The 18,497-nt window shown below is 50.9% G+C and overlaps 1 protein-coding gene across 2 annotated transcripts in view; it reads right to left on the reverse strand.

Annotated features, from left to right (window-relative positions):
* Positions 1 to 18,497, reverse strand: part of nlrc5 (NLR family, CARD domain containing 5) — a 318,509-nt gene that overhangs the window by 31,476 nt on the left and 268,536 nt on the right. For both annotated transcript variants that reach the window (XM_072518410.1, XM_072518409.1), the window contains exons 49-51: positions 14,897 to 14,980; positions 7,288 to 7,371; positions 5,139 to 5,222 (exon numbers count right to left, since the gene is read on the reverse strand). In XM_072518410.1, the coding sequence (XP_072374511.1) occupies positions 5,139 to 5,222; positions 7,288 to 7,371; positions 14,897 to 14,980 (252 nt within the window). The remainder of the gene's footprint in view (positions 1 to 5,138; positions 5,223 to 7,287; positions 7,372 to 14,896; positions 14,981 to 18,497) is intronic.

The raw sequence follows: 18,497 nt of genomic DNA on the forward strand, positions 1-18,497 counted from the left end.
GTTCACACTGATCTAAAGAAGTAGGCTGATGTCTCTGGGAATGGAGATGGGCCTTTTAACCGGGCCCACCTCCATTTCCATCTGGGGCCTGTCATCCGTCTCCAGACCGTCCCACTCTCCCGGAGATGAAAATCCCGCCTGCCTGATCTACTGTGTCATAGATAGGTCCGCAATATCAGGAAATTTCCTGATTCCTAATTCCTGCCTCCATGATGAACAATGCTGCTGGTGATTTGGGAGAAACCATCACTGCAATATCTGGCTCACGCATGCACAATACTCCCGCATTAATGGCTTACATCTAAACCACGTGATCTGAGCCCTGTTGGTTGTCCTAACCCCTCTTGATTTGCAACTCACTGCTTCATTATGAGGATGACCGGGCATAGCCAAATAAAATTACCAGGGTCTTTCATGGTCCGGAAAGGAAGAGTGTGAGAAAGAGTGCAAGAGAGTGAAAGAGAGAGAGAGATGGGTGGAGCAGAATCACAAACGGAAGGGGAGAAAAACACAGTGGGGGGGGGGGGGGGGGGGGGGGGAAGAAGAAGGAACACAAATTACAGAGGAGAGTGAGAGAAAAACACACCACTAGGGGAGAAAGAGAGAGCTAGAATAACACAAACTGGAGAGGGAGACTGAAAGACTAACAAACTGGAGAAATGGAGAGTTCATGTCAGCCTGTGCTGTGTGCTGTTGTATATTGTGTTTTATTACGGGAACCAGTTTCGATGTTTCGCTCAAAGGATTGTACCTCACCTTCTTGAATCTGAGCTTCAGTGAAGAGGTGTGAGAATCGGTGAATTGAATTAAGTTTGATTTATATATTTTTAACTTGCTGTGTATGATTGTGTGAAAACATTCATTGGCAGTTACTTTTATCAATTTTCTTTGTTGAATCAGTGGAATTTACTTTGTGTTTTCCATTGCAGTCAAACTGCAAAAACATCACCAAAGTGTGTTTTTTCTTCAAATAAACATTACTCATCATGAATTCTTTGCATCCTTTTGAGTTCTTTGATTTATAAAGTATGTTATCCCATAGAATCCCTACAGTGCAGAAGGAGGCCATTCGGCCTATCGAGTCTGCACTGACCCTCTGAAAGAGCACTCCACCCAGGCCCACTCCCCAATCCCCGTAACCCAACATCCCTGGACACTAAGGGGCAATTTTAGCATAGCCAATCCACCTAACCTGTACATCTTTGGACTAGGGGGACCTGTTCAGCTCAGTGGGCTAGACAGCTGGTTCATGATGCAGAGTGAGGCCAGCAGCGTGGGCTCAATTCTCACACTGGCTGAGGTTATTCATGAAGCCCCGCCTTCTCAACCTTGCCCCTCATCTGAGGTGTGGTGATCCCCAGGTTAAATCACCACCAGTCAACTCTGGCTGCAGCCTACGGTCATCCGGGGGTACACCACCTTTACCTTTACCTTTTACATCTTTGGACTGTGGGCAGAAACCAAAGTATCCAGAGGAAACCCACACAGACATGGGGAGGACTTGCAAACTCCACACAGACAGTCATCCAAGGCCGGAATCGAACCTGGGTTCCTGCCGCTGTGAGGCAGCAGTGCTAACCACTATTCATCTCATTGTATGAGATGAATGGGAAGCTAAATATTTAAGTACAAGGCAGTAAGAAATAAAATAAATATATTATACAAATAAATATAAATATAATAAAGAATGGGTATTAAAAGAACGGATGGTGGGGTGGGGCAGCAATCATGGTCAAACAGCAGCCCTGACTGTTAATATATTTTACCTTTAAGTATGTGGGATTGTAGCAATAGTTATGGGGTTTGATGGGATGTATTCTGTCCCTTTGAACTATGGGCACAATGATGAGACAATATACATAAAGGAGGAGAGAAAAAAAGTCAACAGTGAATCAAGAAGTCACAGTGAATCATTACCTTCAGATCCTTGCTTAAACAGCACCATCTACAGGATCATGCTGAACATTGTACCACTCTTTACCTGATTTAGTCGCATATGTACATCACTACCAACTAAAGTGTACAGATAAAGCCATAGATTCTTGGTGACAAATACACAAAAGCATTAATATTCATCACTACATATACTTTATTCTGCTAATAATAATTAAAAATACAACAACATACATTTTCATCGCACCAACCATATAAGCAGTACTATGTTTTCTCTTTTTAAAAAAAAATATATTTTATTCAAATTTTTCGGCCAGAAAAAATACAAAGGTTTTCCTTTTACAACAATAAAACAATATAAATAACAGTGACCGTTTTAACAAATAAATAAATAATATATAAACTGAATGGCAACTGCCATAACAAAAATATTAACTCTCCAGAAATAAAATCAAACAATCCCCCCCTGGGTTGCTGCTGTTACCTTCCCATTTCCTTTATCGTTCTGCGAGGTAGTCAATGAACGGTTGCCACCACCTGGTGAACCCTTGAGCCGAACCCCTTAGTGCGAACTTTATCCGTTCTAGTTTTATAAACCCTGCCATGTCATTTATCCAGGTCTCCACGCCCGGGGGTTTGGCTTCCTTCCACATAAGCAATATCCTTCGCCGGGCTACTAGGGACGCAAAGGCCAAGACATCAGCCTCTTTCGCCTCCTGCACTCCCGGCTCTTCTGCAACCCCGAATATAGCCAACCCCCAGCCTGGCTCGACCCGGACCCCCACCACCTTCGAAAGCACCTTTGCCACCCCCACCCAGAACCCCTGCAGTGCCGGGCATGACCAAAACATGTGGGTGTGGTTTGCTGGGCTTCTCGAGCATCTCCCACACCTATCCTCTACCCCGAAAAATTTACTGAGCCTTGCTCCAGTCATATGCGCCCTGTGCAAAACCTTGAATTGTATCAGGCTTAGCCTGGCGCACGAGGACGACGAGTTTACTCTGCGTAGGGCATCAGTCCACAGCCCCTCTTCGATCTCTTCCCCCAGCTCTTCTTCCCATTTCCCCTTCAGCTCATCCACCATGATCTCCCCCTCGTCCCTCATTTCCCTGTATATATCCGACACCCTACCAGCCCCCACCCATGTCCCTGAGATCACTCTATCTTGAATCTCCTGCGTCGGGAGCTGCGGGAATTCCCTCACCTGTTGCCTCGCAAAAGCCCTCAGTTGCATGATCCGAAATGCATTCCCTTGGGGCAACCCATATTTCTCCGTCAGCGCTCCCAGACTCGCAAACGTCCCGTTTACGAACAGATCTCTCAGTTGCACAACCCCAGCTCTTTGCCATGCTCCAAATCCCCCATCTATGCTCCCCGGGACAAGCTTATGATTATTTCTTATCGGGGACTGCACCGAGGCTCCTGTCCTTCCCCTATGTCGTCTCCACTGCCCCCAAATTTTTAGCGTTGCCACCACCACTGGACTTGTGGTGTATTTCTTCGGGGAGAACGGCAACGGCGCCGTCACCAGTGCTTGTAGGCTGGTTCCTTTGCAGGACGCCATCTCCAATCTCTTCCACGCCGCTCCCTCCCCTTCTCCCATCCACTTACACACCATTGAGATATTGGCGGCCCAGTAGTATTCACTTAGGCTCGGTAGTGCCAGTCCCCCCCTATCCCTGCTACGCTGCAAGAACCCCCTCCTCAATCTCGGGGTCTTCCCGGCCCACACAAAACTCATGACACTTTTCTCAATTTTCTTGAAAAAAGCCTTCGTAACCATCACCGGAAGGCACTGAAACACAGAAAGGAATCTCGGGAGGACTACCATTTTGACCGCCTGCACCCTACCCACCAGTGACAGGGGCACCATGTCCCATCTCTTAAAATCCTCCTCCATCTGTTCCACCAATCTTGTTAAATTAAGCCTATGTAAGGTTCCCCAACACCTGGCTATCTGAATCCCTAAGTACCGGAAATCTCTTGTTACCTTCCTCAGCGGTAAATCATCTATTCCCCTGCTCTGCTCCCCCGGATGCACCACAAATAACTCACTCTTCCCCATATTCAATTTGTACCCTGAGAATTCCCAAAACTCCCTGAGTGTCTGCATTATCTCAGGCATCCCCTCCACTGGGTCCGCAACATACAGCAATAAATCATCTGCATACAATGATACCCGGTGTTCTTCTCCTCCCCTGAGTACTCCCCTCCACTTCCTGGAGCCCCTCAGTGCTATGGCCAGGGGCTCAATCGCCAATGCAAACAGTAACGGAGAAAGGGGACACCCCTGCCTCGTCCCTCTATAAAGACGGAAGTAGTCAGACCTCTGCCTTTTCGTGACCACACTCGCCACCGGGGCCCTATATAGCAGCTGTACCCATCCAATAAACCCTTCTCCAAAACCAAATCTTCTCAACACCTCCCACAGATAATCCCACTCCACTCTGTCGAATGCTTTCTCGGCATCCATCGCCACCACTATCTCCGCCTCCCCCTCTGGTGGGGGCATCATCATTACCCCTAGCAACCTCCGTATGTTCGTGTTCAGCTGTCTCCCCTTAACGAACCCAGTTTGATCCTCGTGGACCACCCCCGGGACACAGTCCTCTATCCTCGTCGCCATCACCTTGGCCAGGAGCTTAGCATCTACGTTTAAAAGGGAAATGGGCCTGTAGGACCCACACTGCAGGGAGTCTTTTTCCTTCTTCAAAAGGAGCGATATCGTCGCCTCCAACATAGTCGGGGGCAACTGCCCCCTTTCCCTGGCCTCATTAAAGGTTCTCGTCAAAAGCGGGGCCAGTAGGTCCATATATTTCCTATACAATTCCACCGGGAATCCGTCCGGTCCCGGGGCCTTCCCCGCCTGCATGCTCCCAATCCCTTTTACCACCTCCTCCATCTCAATCTGTGCTCCCAGTCCCGCCCTCTCCTGCTCCTCCACCTTCGGGAATTCCAGCTGATCCAGGAAACACATCATTAGTACTACATTTTCTCAAGCACGTTCTTAGTACAATGAGACATGTGTGTGATCCGGTACTGATCTGGCTGTTAAACTGGCTGAACCTTATATTCAGCAGAGGAATTGCTTTGTCTCTAGGATACATATTCAGGAGCCATATAAATAGAGTCCAGGTCCTAGGTATTATTATTAGATAATACTTAGAGAGCCATTGTCATAGTTAAGGCAATTTTGGTTGAATACCTTACACCAGTTCAGAACCTGGTTTAATGTTGTACTCACTCTAGTTTCTTTAAACGTCGAATTCTCGGTAGGGCATCAGCTAGCCTCACTGCACCTGCGTCACTGATGTTATTCCAGGATAAGCTATGATGAAGTGCAGGAAAAAGTGGACACGTTTAGAATTTTCAAGGATATTTTTCTTCCGAACCCCAGTGATCAAACTGTAGGGAATATGGCCTTGTAGACCTGTGACCTGCTGTTAAACGTGGGCAGACCTGGAACTCTGAGTAACTTGCATGGAAAGACTCATGGTCCAGTATCTGATCTTTCAACATCACTTCACCTCTTCATATTACAGAAATGCTGCAAGTGGGTGGAAATGTTGCTGTAATATGCCGTGGTTCCACAGTTCCCAAGCGGGGCTGGTTTGGCAGCACAGTCCCGCTCTCCTGCAAGTAATGACAGGAGACCCTTTCGGTCCATCTGAGATTCCAGACCTCCGCTTTCAATTGTGAAGGCAGGAGACTCAACTTTGGACAGGGCTTGGCACTGGAGTGAAGTACAGCGGAACAGGAAGAATTATTCAAATAAACATTTTGCAGGGCGGGGGTGTCACTGCCTGACTTTACATGGTAGCTGACAGCTTTACCCACACAGGCTGGAAATTGGCACAGATGCTTCGTAATTTCTGGCACGCATTAACAGTGACAGCAAAGGGCAGCGTGGTGGCGCAGTGGGTTAGCCCTGTTGCCTCACGGCGCTGAGGTCCCAGGTTCGATCCCGGCTCTAGGTCACTGTCTGTGTGGAGTTTGCACATTCTCCCTGTGTTTGCGTGGATTTCGCCCCCACAACCCAAAAGATGTGCAGGGTCGGTGGATTGGCCATGCTAAATTGCCCCTGAATTGGACAAAATGAATCGGGTACTCTAAATTTAAAAAAAAACAGTGACAGCAAGAAGTTGGGAAATTAACCATCAGGCCAGCATTTCTTTTCAAAGGCCCTGCCAAACCATTCACCAAAGTCATCAGAGTGAGCGAAGCTTGTTTTGTCACAATTAATCCAGCAAGAGTCAATTCAGCTCACAAATTTGCCTACTTCAAATTGAGTACACACCACGGGCGACATTCTCCGGAAACGGCGCGATGTCCGCCGACTGGCGCCCAAAACGGCGCAAATCAGACGGGCATCGCGCCGCCCCAAAGGTGCGGAATGCTCCGCATCTTTGGGGGCCGAGCCCCAACCTTGAGGGGCTAGGTCGGCGCCGGACGAATTTCCGCCCCGCCAGCTGGCGGAAAAGGCCTTTGGTGCCCCGCCAGCTGGCACGGAAATGACATCTCCGGGTGGCGCATGCGCGGGAGCGTCAGCGGCCGCTGACAGCTTCCCACGCATGCGCAGTGGAGGGAGTCTCTTCTGCCTCCGTCATGGTGGAGACCGTGGCGGAGGCAGAAGGGAAAGAGTGCCCCCACGACACAGGCCCGCCCACGGATCGGTGGGCCCCGATCGTGGGCCAGGCCACCGTGTGGGCTCCCCCCGGGGCCAGATTGCCCCGCGCCCCCCCCCCCCCAGGACCCCGGAGCCCGCCCGTGCCGCCTTGTCCCGCTGGTAGGTGGTTTAATTTACGCCGGCGGGACAGGCATTTTAGCGGCGGGACTTCGGCCCATCCAGGCCGGAGAATTGCGCGGGGGGGCCCGCCAACCGGCGTGGCGCGATTCCTGCCCCCGCCGAATCTCCGGTGTCGGAGACTTCGGCAACCGGCGGGGGCGGGATTCACGCCAGCCCCCGGCGATTCTCCGACCAGGCGGGGGGTCGGAGAATCTCGCCCCACAGCTATACTGTGAGGGAAACACTAACCAAATCAGCTAGCTGTCGCTCTGTTAGGCTTAAATCCAAACAAAGAGTGAGGGACAGAGAGCGAGAGACAGAGAGTGAGGCACAGAGAGCGAGAGTTTCAGCATTTGAGCAACACTTCAATAGTTCAACCTAAACAAAATGAAAAGCCTTGAATTTCTGTATAGTCATCGGTGGAGGGAGGAAAGGAAATCTTTCTGCAATTAACTCAAAATGTTTTCACGTGTCTCAAAATGACAGTCAGCTCAGTGTCGTTGATTAAAACTGTAGGAACTCAGTTAAGCTGAAACTTTGATTTGTTTCAATATGCAGATAGCAGCGATCACTCAACTACCTGGCATCCAGAAAATGTAACACTTACATGATCTCTTCAATACTGGGACAGCACATAAATCCGGCTGCAAGCTCCTCTGCTACACTGTCATCAAACCTGTTCAACTGCAGGCTAGAAGAAAGAATACTGTGGTTAGTAAATCCCAAGAGCTCAACGTTGTTGACAAAGTCTTCTAGCAAACACACTTTTCTTTTCCCTCGTATAATCTCTATCTTTCCTGGTTCCATAGATCCCAGAAAGCTCCTGATACCTCACTCCTGTAAAATCTTCTTCCAAAGTGACACAAAACAATCGCTTTCAGCTGGCTATTTGACCATCACAGTTGAGACAGATCACGGCCTTCTAAATGGGCTGCTTTACCAGCATGGCGCCTGGCTGAGCCTTCAGGAGCAGGGTTCCCTGCCTGGCTGATTTTTTAAAAACCCCCTCTGCCCTTCCGGCCAGTGCTGGTCAAAGTCAATGCAAGTGCCCCTTACCATCCTGCCTGACATCAGCTACTTCAGCAAAGACCCAAAGCTGAACATAGGCCTCTGTTGCACTAGATCAGGAAGGACACTCACCTGCTGATAAATGAGCTCTGAGCATTCAGAGATTTGTGGTTCCCAGTGCCATAAATGTGCATTAGTTGAAGCATTGCAAACAATTATATGCCAATAGCTTTTAGCATTCCGAATGATGCATAAGTTAGCAGATGCTTCATATAACAGTGTGCTATTTTTTCTGTTTAAAGATGCACTGCCTCATTGCTTTCTTTGTGAAGACTATTTGGGGACTAAAAAACAAGTAATATGTGTTTCGTTCCATATCACCAATAAGGTTGCTCTCTGCAGCCACTGTGTCTTCCTTAATATTCCAAACCTACGACCGCTACCATTGAGTAGGCCAAGGGCAGCAGACACATGGCAACAGCACCACCTGGAGGTTCTCCTCCAAGTCACACACAATCCCGACTTGGAAATATATTGGTCAGGATTCTCCGAAATCCCGGCCAAGTGTTGAGGCCGGCGTAAACACCGGTGTAGTGTACGCCGGCGTCAAAGGGCCTCCTGGCCCAGTTATTCCCTGGATTTCAGGGGGCTAGAACGGCGGCGGAGTGCTGAACGCTGCTCCGGTGCCGAAAGCCGGCCGGCGTGAGTCCGCGCATGCGCGCGACGGCCATCTCCGCGCCGGACCCCGCGCAACATGGCGGAGCCCTACAGGGGTCCGGCACGGAGGAACATAGGTTCACCAGCTATGCCTTTGAGTAAGGACTCCGTCTTGTACCTTTAAGTTAGAGATACCTGAACACGCTTGACAAGAATGATAGTCACACTGCGGAATATCACTGCTTTGATGCACAGTCCTACTTTCTGGCTCGTTTGATGTCATGCCTCCAACATTGGCCAATCGGGCAGCTAGCTACTGAATATCCAGCAATGCAATGTGAGGATGACAAGCACTTGACCCTCCCACATCCGCTCTCCTCCCGCCCTCATAAAAAACAGCTATTTACTGCATGACAGACAATATGGCTGAAACCAGGGAGCTCGCCATGTGCAGCACTACAGGGAAATTGGGCCTGCGAATCCTCTGGTATTACAATACCTCCGGAACAAAGAATTGCAACTCCAGTTCGCCGGCTTAATCCACCTGGTTTCTGAGGAATTTATCATGAAGGTAAATCATGAATTTATCACCCCTGAGGGTGGTGGGTGGGGGTGCATGGAGTGCGGAGGTGGGGGAGGGAGGAAACACAGTAAGGAGACCACGCTGCATTTTCCTGCTCACAAAATGTTGCTAAATGTCTTCTCCACTGTTCACCAAGGTATGTAGACCCTGCAGCAGTTGAACAATGTGTTGATGGCAGACTTTTACTAATTGTAAAGTGTGATGCACGATCAATTGTACAAAGACTCAGATTGGGTACAACTGTGGCTTTATTGCAGTAAGATGCGTGGCCTCTTACAGCAGCTGGCGAAATGGCAGTTGAATGGAGGACACGCAAATTTATACTCCTCCTCCTGGGCGGAGCCAGCAGGCAGGGGCTACTGGCGAACCTGTAGTACAGGTCCTACCTTACATCCCCTAATACAGGTGTACAGTGGTTCACCACATTCACCCCCTGTTAAAAATGAGTCCGGCGGGGGTGGTGTAGAACTATATACAGTTTTGAAAATTATGTACAGCGTATTATTAAAAAGGAAGTGAGAAAAAAAATGTCCTCTTGAAAGTCCGGTGCCAGTTAGAGGTTCAACCGGTCTGGTGCCTTGACGTTCCGCTGGGAGCGACGTAACGGTGGCGGCGATGTCGATGCTGGCGACGTCGGTGCCGGCCTGATGGTGGATGACTCTGGGAGCGTGCCAAAATCCTCTTCATCCTCTTGCGTGGGCAGGGGAAGGAGGGTTGGACCTGGTGGGGTTAATGTTGGAAGCGCCGCGGAAGGGGAGGATGGCGCCTGGACGGGGAAGTGTGTATGGGTGGAACCTGCTGGTGCCAGGTCCCTGAGGGAGACAGTATCTTGGCGGCCATCGGGGTACGCCACATAGGCATACTGGGGGTTGGCATGGAGCAAGTGTACCCTACCCACCAACGGGTCCGCCTTGTGGAGTCGGACGTACCTATGAAGCAGGACCGGTCCTGGAGCTGCGAGCCAAGTCGGGAGCGACCCCCCCGGATGTGGACTTCCTGGGGAAGGTAAAGAGATGTTCATGGAGTGTGTTATTCGTAGCGGTGCACAGTAGTGACCGGATGGAGTGTAGTGCATCAGGGAGGACCTCCTGCCAGCGAGAGGCTGGGAGGTTCCTGGACCGTAGGGCCAGCTGGACGGCCCTCCAGACCGTCCCGTTCTCGCTCTCTACCTGCCCGTTTCCCCGGGGGTGATAGCTGGTCGTTCTGCTGGAGGCAATACCCCTGCTGAGCAGGAACTGACGCAGCTCATCACTCATGAATGAGGATCCCCTGTCACTGTGGATGTAGGCGGGGAAACCGAACAGAGCGAAGATTGTGTTGAGGGCCTTGATGACGTGGCAGACGTCATATCGGGGCATGGGATGGCGAAGGGGAACCTGGAGTACTCATCGACCACACTGAGGATATACGTGTTTCGGTCGGTGGAGGGGAGGGGCCCTTTGAAATCCACGCTGAGGCGTTCAAACGGGCGGGAGGCCTTCACCAGGCGCGCACGTTCCGGCCGGTAGAAGTGCGGCTTGCACTCCGCGCAGACCTGGCAGTCCCTGGTGACTGTCCGTACTTCCTCAACGGAGTAGGGCAGATTGCGAGCCTTGACAAGATGGTACAATCGTGTGACCCCCGGGTGACAAAGGCTGTCGTGTAGAGCCCGGAGTTGGTCTACTTGTGCGCTAACACATGTATCTCGGGATAGGGCGTCTGGGGGCTCGTTGAGTTTACCGGGGAGATGCAAGATCTCGTAATTATAGCTCAATTCTCTACCGCAATATTTTATCATTTTTGATTTTGTCCCGCTGCGTGTTGTTGAACATGAATGCTACCGACCGTTGGTCAGTGAGGAGAGTGAATCTCCTGCTGGCCAGGTAATGCCTCCAATGCCGCACAGCTTCAACGATAGCTTGGGCCTCTTTTTCGACGGACGAGTGCCGAATTTCTGAGGCATGAAGGGTGCGGGAAAAGAATGCCACGGGTCTGCCTGCCTGGTTGAGGGTGGCGGCAAGGGCGACGTCTGATGCGTCGCTTTCTACTTGGAAGGGCAGTGTCTCGTCTACTGCGTGCACCCCGGCCTTGGCTATGTCTGGTCTGATAAGGACGAAGGCCTGTTGTGCCTCGGCCGTAAGGGGAAACTGGGTGGACTGTATGAGTGGGCGGGTCTTGTCCATGTAGTTTGGGACCCACTGAGCGTAGTATGAAAAGAACCCCAGGCAGCGTTTGAGGGCCTTGGGGCAATGGGGGAGGGGAAGCTCCATGAGGGGGTGCATGTGGTCGGGATCAGGCCCCAGAACTCCGTTCTGGACCACATAGCCGAGGATGGCTAAGCGGGTCGTGCTGAACACACACTTCTCCTTATATAAGTAAGGTTGAGGAGAGTGGCGCTGCGGAGGAATTTAGCAAGGTTGGCATCGTGGTCCTGCTGATCATGGCCGCAGATGGTGACATTGTCTAGGTACGGAAACGTGGCCCGCAAACCGTACTGGTCGATCATTCGGTCCATCTCCCTTTGGAAGACCGAGACCCCGTTAGTGACGCCAAAAGGAACCCTAAGAAAGTGATAGAGACGACCGTCCGCCTCGAAGGCAGTGTATGGACCGTCCGATTTACGGATGGGGAGCTGGTGGTAGGCGGATATTAGGTCAATCATTGAGAAGACCCAGTACTGCGCAATCTGATTGACCATATCAGATATGCATGGGAGTGGGTACGCGTCGAGCTGCATGTACCGATTGATGGTCTGGCTATAGTCCACGACCATTCTATGCTTCTCCCCAGTTTTAACGACTACCACTTGAGCTCTCCAGGGGCTATTGCTGGCCTCGATGATACTCTCCCGAAGCAGCCGCTGGACTTCGGACCTGATGAAGGTGTTGTCCTGGGTGCTGTACTGTCTGCTCCTGGTGGCAATGGGTTTGCAATCCGAAGTTAGATTGGCAAAGAGGGAGGGGGGGTCGACCTTTAGGGTCGCGAGGCCGCACACCGTGAGGGGTGGTAGGGGCCCGCCGAATTTGAGAGTGAGGCTCTGGAGATTGCACTGGAAATCCAGGCCGAGTAATAGTGCAGCGCAGAGATTAGGAAGGACGTAGAGGCGGAAGCCGCTGAATTCTACGTCCTGGACCGTGAGAGTGACCGTGCAGAAGCCTCGGATCGGGACGGAATGGGATCCGGAGGCCAGGGAGATCCTTTGATTGGCAGGGTGGACCGCGAGGGAGTATCCGGCTGGATGAAGCTTTCGGTGCTCCCGGAGTCCAGCAGGCAAGAGGTCGTGTGGCCGTTGATTTTCACCGTAGTCGAAGCGGTGGCCAGGTTGTGTGGACGAGACTGGTCTAGCGTCATCAAGGCGAGCTGTGGTTGATCGTCACTGGTGGCAGAAGACGGAGAGCGTGGGGGGCCCAGGTTGTGGAATGTCGTCGGCGTCCATGCCCCGTGGGGAAGACAAGATGGTGGCGACTGAAGATCCTGCGGGGGACAAAATGGCGGCGCCCTTGAGCCGCATATTGCGGGAGTGGGACAAAATGGTGGCGCCCATGGGCCACATGTTGCTGGAGCTGAATAAGATGGCGGCACCCAAGTGCCTCACGTGGACTGAGGGGGGGATGGTGCTGCCCACTGGTCGGGCGTGGCCCCAAGGGGTGAAGCTGGCGGTGACCATTGGCTGCGCGTGGCCCCGGAAGATGAAGATGGCGGCGCCCTCTGGCTGCGTGTGGTCCGGGGGGGGTGAAGATGGCGGCGCCCATTGTCTGTGTGTCAGGGGGGAGGGGGCGATAGCGGTGACTGCGCAGGCCTGGCACACCGCGGCGAAGTGGCCCTTTTTGCTGCAAGCCTTGCAAATGGCAGCGCGGGCCAGTCAGCGTTGGCGAGGGTGCTTCTGCTGGATGTAGAAGTAACATTGGGGACCCCCGGGGTGCGCGGATTGGCGGGTGGCGCAGGTGTATTGGCTGGGTAAGGCCCCGGCTGGGGCGGCCGTTTGCGGGGTCCAGGAGGGATAGGAGGGGTGGGCCGCGCGGCTGGAGGGGTAGGCCTGAGCATTACGTGAGGCGACCGTCATGGAGAGCGCTAGTTTTTTTTGTCTCCGCTAGGTCGAGCCTGGCCCCTTCAAGCAGTCTTTGTCGGATGAGGTCCGACCCAATCCCTGTCACAAAAGCATCGCGCATGAGATTAGAATGTTCGGTGGCCGTAACGGCCTGGCAGTCACTGTCCTGGACGAGTGGGATTAGGGCCCGCCAGAAGTCTTCAATGGACTCACCCGGGAGTTGAGAGCGAGTGGCGAGTACGTGCCTGGCGAAGAGTGTGTTCGCTTTCTGCGCATAGCTCTCTTTGAGGAGCATGGCCATGGTTTCCGCGTAGGTCGGGGCGTCCTGGATCAGCGGAAACACGCTTGAGCTCAACCTGGAGTACAGGACCTGTATCTTGTGAGCCTCCGTCGGTGGGGTGTTCGCTGAGTTTATGTCGGCCTCGAAGCAAGCTAGCCAGTGATTAAAGTCTTTCCTGGCGTCGGTCGATTGCGGATCCAGCTGCAGGCGATCTGTTTTGATTCTGATGTCCATCTTGTAGAAAATCTTACTGCAATAAATTGATGCACGATCAATTGTACAAAGACTCAGATTGGGTACAACTGTGGCTTTATTGCAGTAAGATGCGTGGCCTCCTACAGCAGCTGGCGAAATGGCAGCTGAATGGAGGACACGCATATTTATTCTCCTCCTCCTGGGCGGAGCCAGCAGGCAGGGACTACCGGCGAACCTGTAGTACAGGTCCTACCTTACATCACCTAATACAGGTGTACAGTGGTTCACCACAAAGTGATTCCTGATTTATGTGATCATATCACAGTCCTGTTATTGTTGTTGACAAGCTACCACTATGAGGCAGAATAAGGAACATTGGGATACGCCAATCAATCCTTAAACTTGTCCTGGCTGATCTATATTGTAATTCCAGTTATATATCCTGGCTCCATGGGCGAAATTCTCCCGAAATGGCGCGATGTCCGCCGACTGGCGCCCAAAACGGAGCCAATCAGACGGGCATCGCGTCGCCCCAAAGGTGCGGAATGCTCCGCATCTTTGGGGGCCGAGCCCCAACATTGAGGGGCTAGGCCGACGCCGGAGGAATTTCCGCCCCGCCAGCTGGCGGAAACGGCCTTTGTTGCCCCGCCAGCTGGCGCGGAAATGACATGTCGGGGCGGCGCATGCGTGGGAGCGTCAGCGGCCGCTGAAAGTTTCCCGCGCATGCGCAGTGGAGGGAGTCTCTTCCGCCTCCGCCATGGTGGAGACCGTGGCGGAGGCGGAAGGGAAAGAGTGCCCCCACGGCACAGGCCCGCCCGCGGATCGGTGGGCCCCGATCGCGGGCCAGGCCACCGTGGGGGCACCCCCCGGGCCAGATCGCCCCGCGCCCCCCCCAGGACCCTGGAGCCCGCCCACGCCGCCTTGTCCCGCCGGTAAATAGGTGCTTTAATTTACGCCGGCGGGACAGGCAATTTCTGGGCGGGACTTCGGCCCATCCGGGCCGGAGAATCGAGCGGGGGGGGCCCGCCAACCGGAGCGGCGCGATTCCCGCCCCCGCCGAATCTCCGGTGCCGGAGACTTCGGCAACTGGCGGGGGCGGGATTCACGGCAGCCCCCGGCGATTCTCCGACCCGGCAGGGGGTCAGAGAATGACGCCCCAAATCTGTGAATACCGGCACCGAACCAGTTGATCCTGAGCCTCAACAGTTTTTTGACACAGTTCAAAGATTTCTATTGCTCTCTCTGTGAACATATTTCATAAATCTTTGTAACTTCATTACATTATCAACAAAGAAATAAAACGGATGTGGGATTTCATGTAACAAACAATTCCAACGCTTTTCGGGGTAATTCTTGAATAGCAGAATATAAGTTAAGGCACAGAAAATAAGCCTCATTGAAAAAGCCCTGAATCAGGGCTTGGGTTTGCCACTTGGTCTTCAGCACGCTGCACACGAGGCACTTACTCCAGCTTTTTTAAGGACGTCATTTTCCGTAGTGCCATTGCGAGCTCCATCATTCCTTTGTTCCCAATGCTATTTTCAGGTAAACTGCAGGGGACACAAAAATATGTAATAAGTATGATTGCACAACATTTCAACCTCAACAAGGTAGAGCCAAACATGTATTAATCTATTGGTCTTGTTCCGAACAAGGGGAGGACTAAAGAACCATTTCAAAGACGCCCTGAAGGCTTACCTCAAGAAATGCAACCTCGACGTCAACATCTGGGAGACTCTTCCTCAGAGGAGACCTACTTGGAGGAACCTCCTAATTGAAGGGACATAATTCTTCAAGGACACCCGATGGCAAGGGGAGGCCCGGAAAAGGAGTCTGAAAAAGGAATGCCAGTAATCTAGAATCCAAGGAGCGATCCCATCTTCTGGAAACATCTGCCGAGTGTGCGGTCGAAGATGCAGCTCTAGGATCGGGCTCCTCAGACATGCAAGAACCCAGAGAACCCATGACCAGTAACACAGAGTTTCTTCGGTGGACAATCATACTCCTCAGCGAGTGACTGCCGAAGAATCTACGGGTCTCTCCTTCTTCTGCTGCGTGACACTGAGCACGGTGGGGAAGCTTCCAGAAACCCCAGTGGCTGTTCATAGAGTTGTTTTAAAAAGAACATTTAGGCCTTTTATGAGATATTTGAGTTTTAATGGATGGAGGGGAGGGGGGAGGGGAGACCTGAATATCCTTGATGCCCAGGAATCTGCTAATGTTTTAAATGCGTAGAGAGTTCTGAGCAACTGTTTTCATTTTAACTGTTAATCTTCTTAAAGTTATGAGGGTGCCCAACAATTCCAGTCTGGGGGCAGCACGGTGGCGCAGTGGTTAGCACTGCTGCCTCACGGTGCCGAGGTCCCAGGTTCGATCCCGGCCCTGGGTCACTGTCTGTGTGGAGTTTGCACATTCTCCCCGTGTTTGTGTGGGTTTGGCCCCCACAACCCAAAAATGTGCAGGATAGGTGGATTGGCCACACTAAATTGCCCCTTAATTGGAAAAATTTAATTGGATACTCTAAATGTAAAAATAAAACAATTCCAGTCTGTAAAATGGCAGCATCCTCTCGATATTTAGAAGACAAAGAACTTGCTTGTGTGACAAACTCTGTACTTTGCCAGCTTTTTATTTATGAGGCACCCATTAAATCCAAAATGAAACTAAGATCATTCTGGAAGGAGGGGGCAATTGGGCTTCCTGGTTATGGTTTCATTTCTGAAAAGTTAGACTCTGGCTGAAGTTCAAATGGGGATGAAAGCTTAAAAAAAAAAGTTTAATTAAAGGGTGGTGGTGGGGGGTGTTGTCCTGTTTCAGCCTGTTGTGGTGCAGCAGAACACAGAATTTGCGTGAGCGATACTAAATGAATAATTTGCCTCAGTATTCACCAAAGAGAAGGCTTGGTGGATGAGGAGTGTAGGGTAGAGTGTGTAGATATTCTGAGTCATGTTGACATTAATAAAGAGGTGTTGGGCATCTTAAAAAGCCTCACTAATTTGATCGACTTTTTCAAGGAAGTGACAAAAATGAGGGAAAGGCAGTAGATGTTGTATACATGGACTCCAGTAAAGCCTTTGACAAGGTACCTCATGGTAGACTGGTACAAAAAGTGAAGTCACATGGGATTAGAGGAGAGCTGGCAAGTTGGATACAGAACTGGCTTGGGCACAGAAGACAGAGGGATGCTTTTCTGAATGGAAGGCTGTGACTAGCGGCGTTCCACAGGGATCAGTTCTGGGGCCTTTGTTGTTCGTGGTGTATATAAATGATTTTGAAGAAAATGTAGCTGGTCTGATTAGTAAGTTCGCAGACGACACAAAAATTGGTGGAGTTGCGGATAGTGAAGAGGATTGTCAGAGGATACAGCAGGATATAAACTGGTTGCAGTCGTGGGCAGAAAAATGGCAGATGGAGTTTAATCCGGCCAAATGTGAGGTAATGCACTTTGGAAGGTCCAATGCATGTAGGAATTACACAGTAAAAGGTAGAACTCTTTTGAGTACTGACAGGCAAAATGATCTGGGAGTGCATGTCCACCGATCACTGAAAGTGGCAACGCATGTGAATAAGTTGGTCAAGAAGGCTTACAGCATGCTGGCCTTCATCGGTCGGGCCATTGAATATAAAAATTGGCAAGTCATGTTGCAGCTGTACAGGATGATGTGACCTGAGTAAGAGGGAGTTTGCGGATGTGCAACTGGTTAATACTTGTATCCGGGCTCTCGGATAAGATATGGCTGGTTGTGCAAGAGACCCGAGGCCCAAGTTCATTGAGTGAGAAAAGTCAGAGATCCAAAGTCCTGGAGGCTAAGTTGGAAAGATTGTGAGATTGTACACCTTTGTGCAGGGAGTGATGAGTGTCTGTAATTTTGTGAGGCATTTATTTGTTGCACAGACTAACTGTAATGAAAATTGTGTTTTTGAGTGAAATAACATTGGGCTTGCTCAATGTTATGTTAATTTTGGGTTTGATTTACAGGTATGACCATATGGCCTTGTCGTATCTGACCCGTGACACAGCACGGCCGTTAAATCTCACGGGAGGCCTCTCGCTTGATTTGCAATGCTCAGGTCGCCTCGTAAGATCTAACAAGATCTCTCGAGATGTTGCGATTTGCACCTTGCCCTCACTGGATGGGATCCAGATTTGCATATTTAAGTGAGAAGTTAGCCTCACTTAAATATGTCTATGCTGGAGTCTCCCAAGGCCCGGGATCAAATGCCCGCACCTGGGAGACCTCGCTGGGGCACCGTTTAGCACTGGTCCACATAAACGTGGAAGCCCTTGAGTGGTTGGGCTCTGAGCAGGGTGGTATTCTGGCACTCCTGTTGCCATCCAGGCACTGCCACCAGTGCCTTGGTGGCACTGACATACTGGCAGGAGCACTGCCAGGTCCCAGGGGTGCCCTGCCCTCATGAGATGGGGTGAGGTGGGCTCGAGTACCCCCTAACAAGCATTGGGGGTGTCCGGAGGCCATGGTGGAGGGGTTTGAGAGATCGAGGCGGTATTTAAAAATTATGCCCCAATCTCTTCAAATGAAGATAAGTGCAGCCTCGGCAGGGCGTTCCTCGCCATGGCCAGAATAAAAAGAGTCCCATTTGATAGCAGAGTCGTTCTTGGCACTGCAGGTGCCGAGAAACATCCCGCTAAACAGGTCCAACACGGGACTCTGTATTTTTCCCGTTTAATTGCGTCCAGAGTAAATGTTTCAAAAAGTGAAATCATGTCCATTGATTCCTTTCATTGGAGTTGTTTGGGGATTCCTTTCTTTTCAGGTTATTATTTTTTTTTAAAGATATATTTTATTAAAGTTTTTTGATCAAACAAAAACAAAAATTTCCCATTTTACAACTTTGTAATAATATATACATTGATCGTTTTTTAAATAAATAATATGCTAACTAACGACAACTGCCAACAACAAAATAAGAAACAACAGAAATAGTAACTAAAATAGTAACTTCGTAAAATCTAATATAAATAACTAATATATAAACACACACATAAAACCCCATAGGACCCAAATGAGTCCTCCCCCCGCCCCCCCCACCCCCCCCCGGATTGCT

This window comes from Scyliorhinus torazame, chromosome 10 (assembly GCF_047496885.1).
Source record: "Scyliorhinus torazame isolate Kashiwa2021f chromosome 10, sScyTor2.1, whole genome shotgun sequence".
In the NCBI taxonomy this organism is placed as follows: domain Eukaryota; kingdom Metazoa; phylum Chordata; class Chondrichthyes; order Carcharhiniformes; family Scyliorhinidae; genus Scyliorhinus; species Scyliorhinus torazame.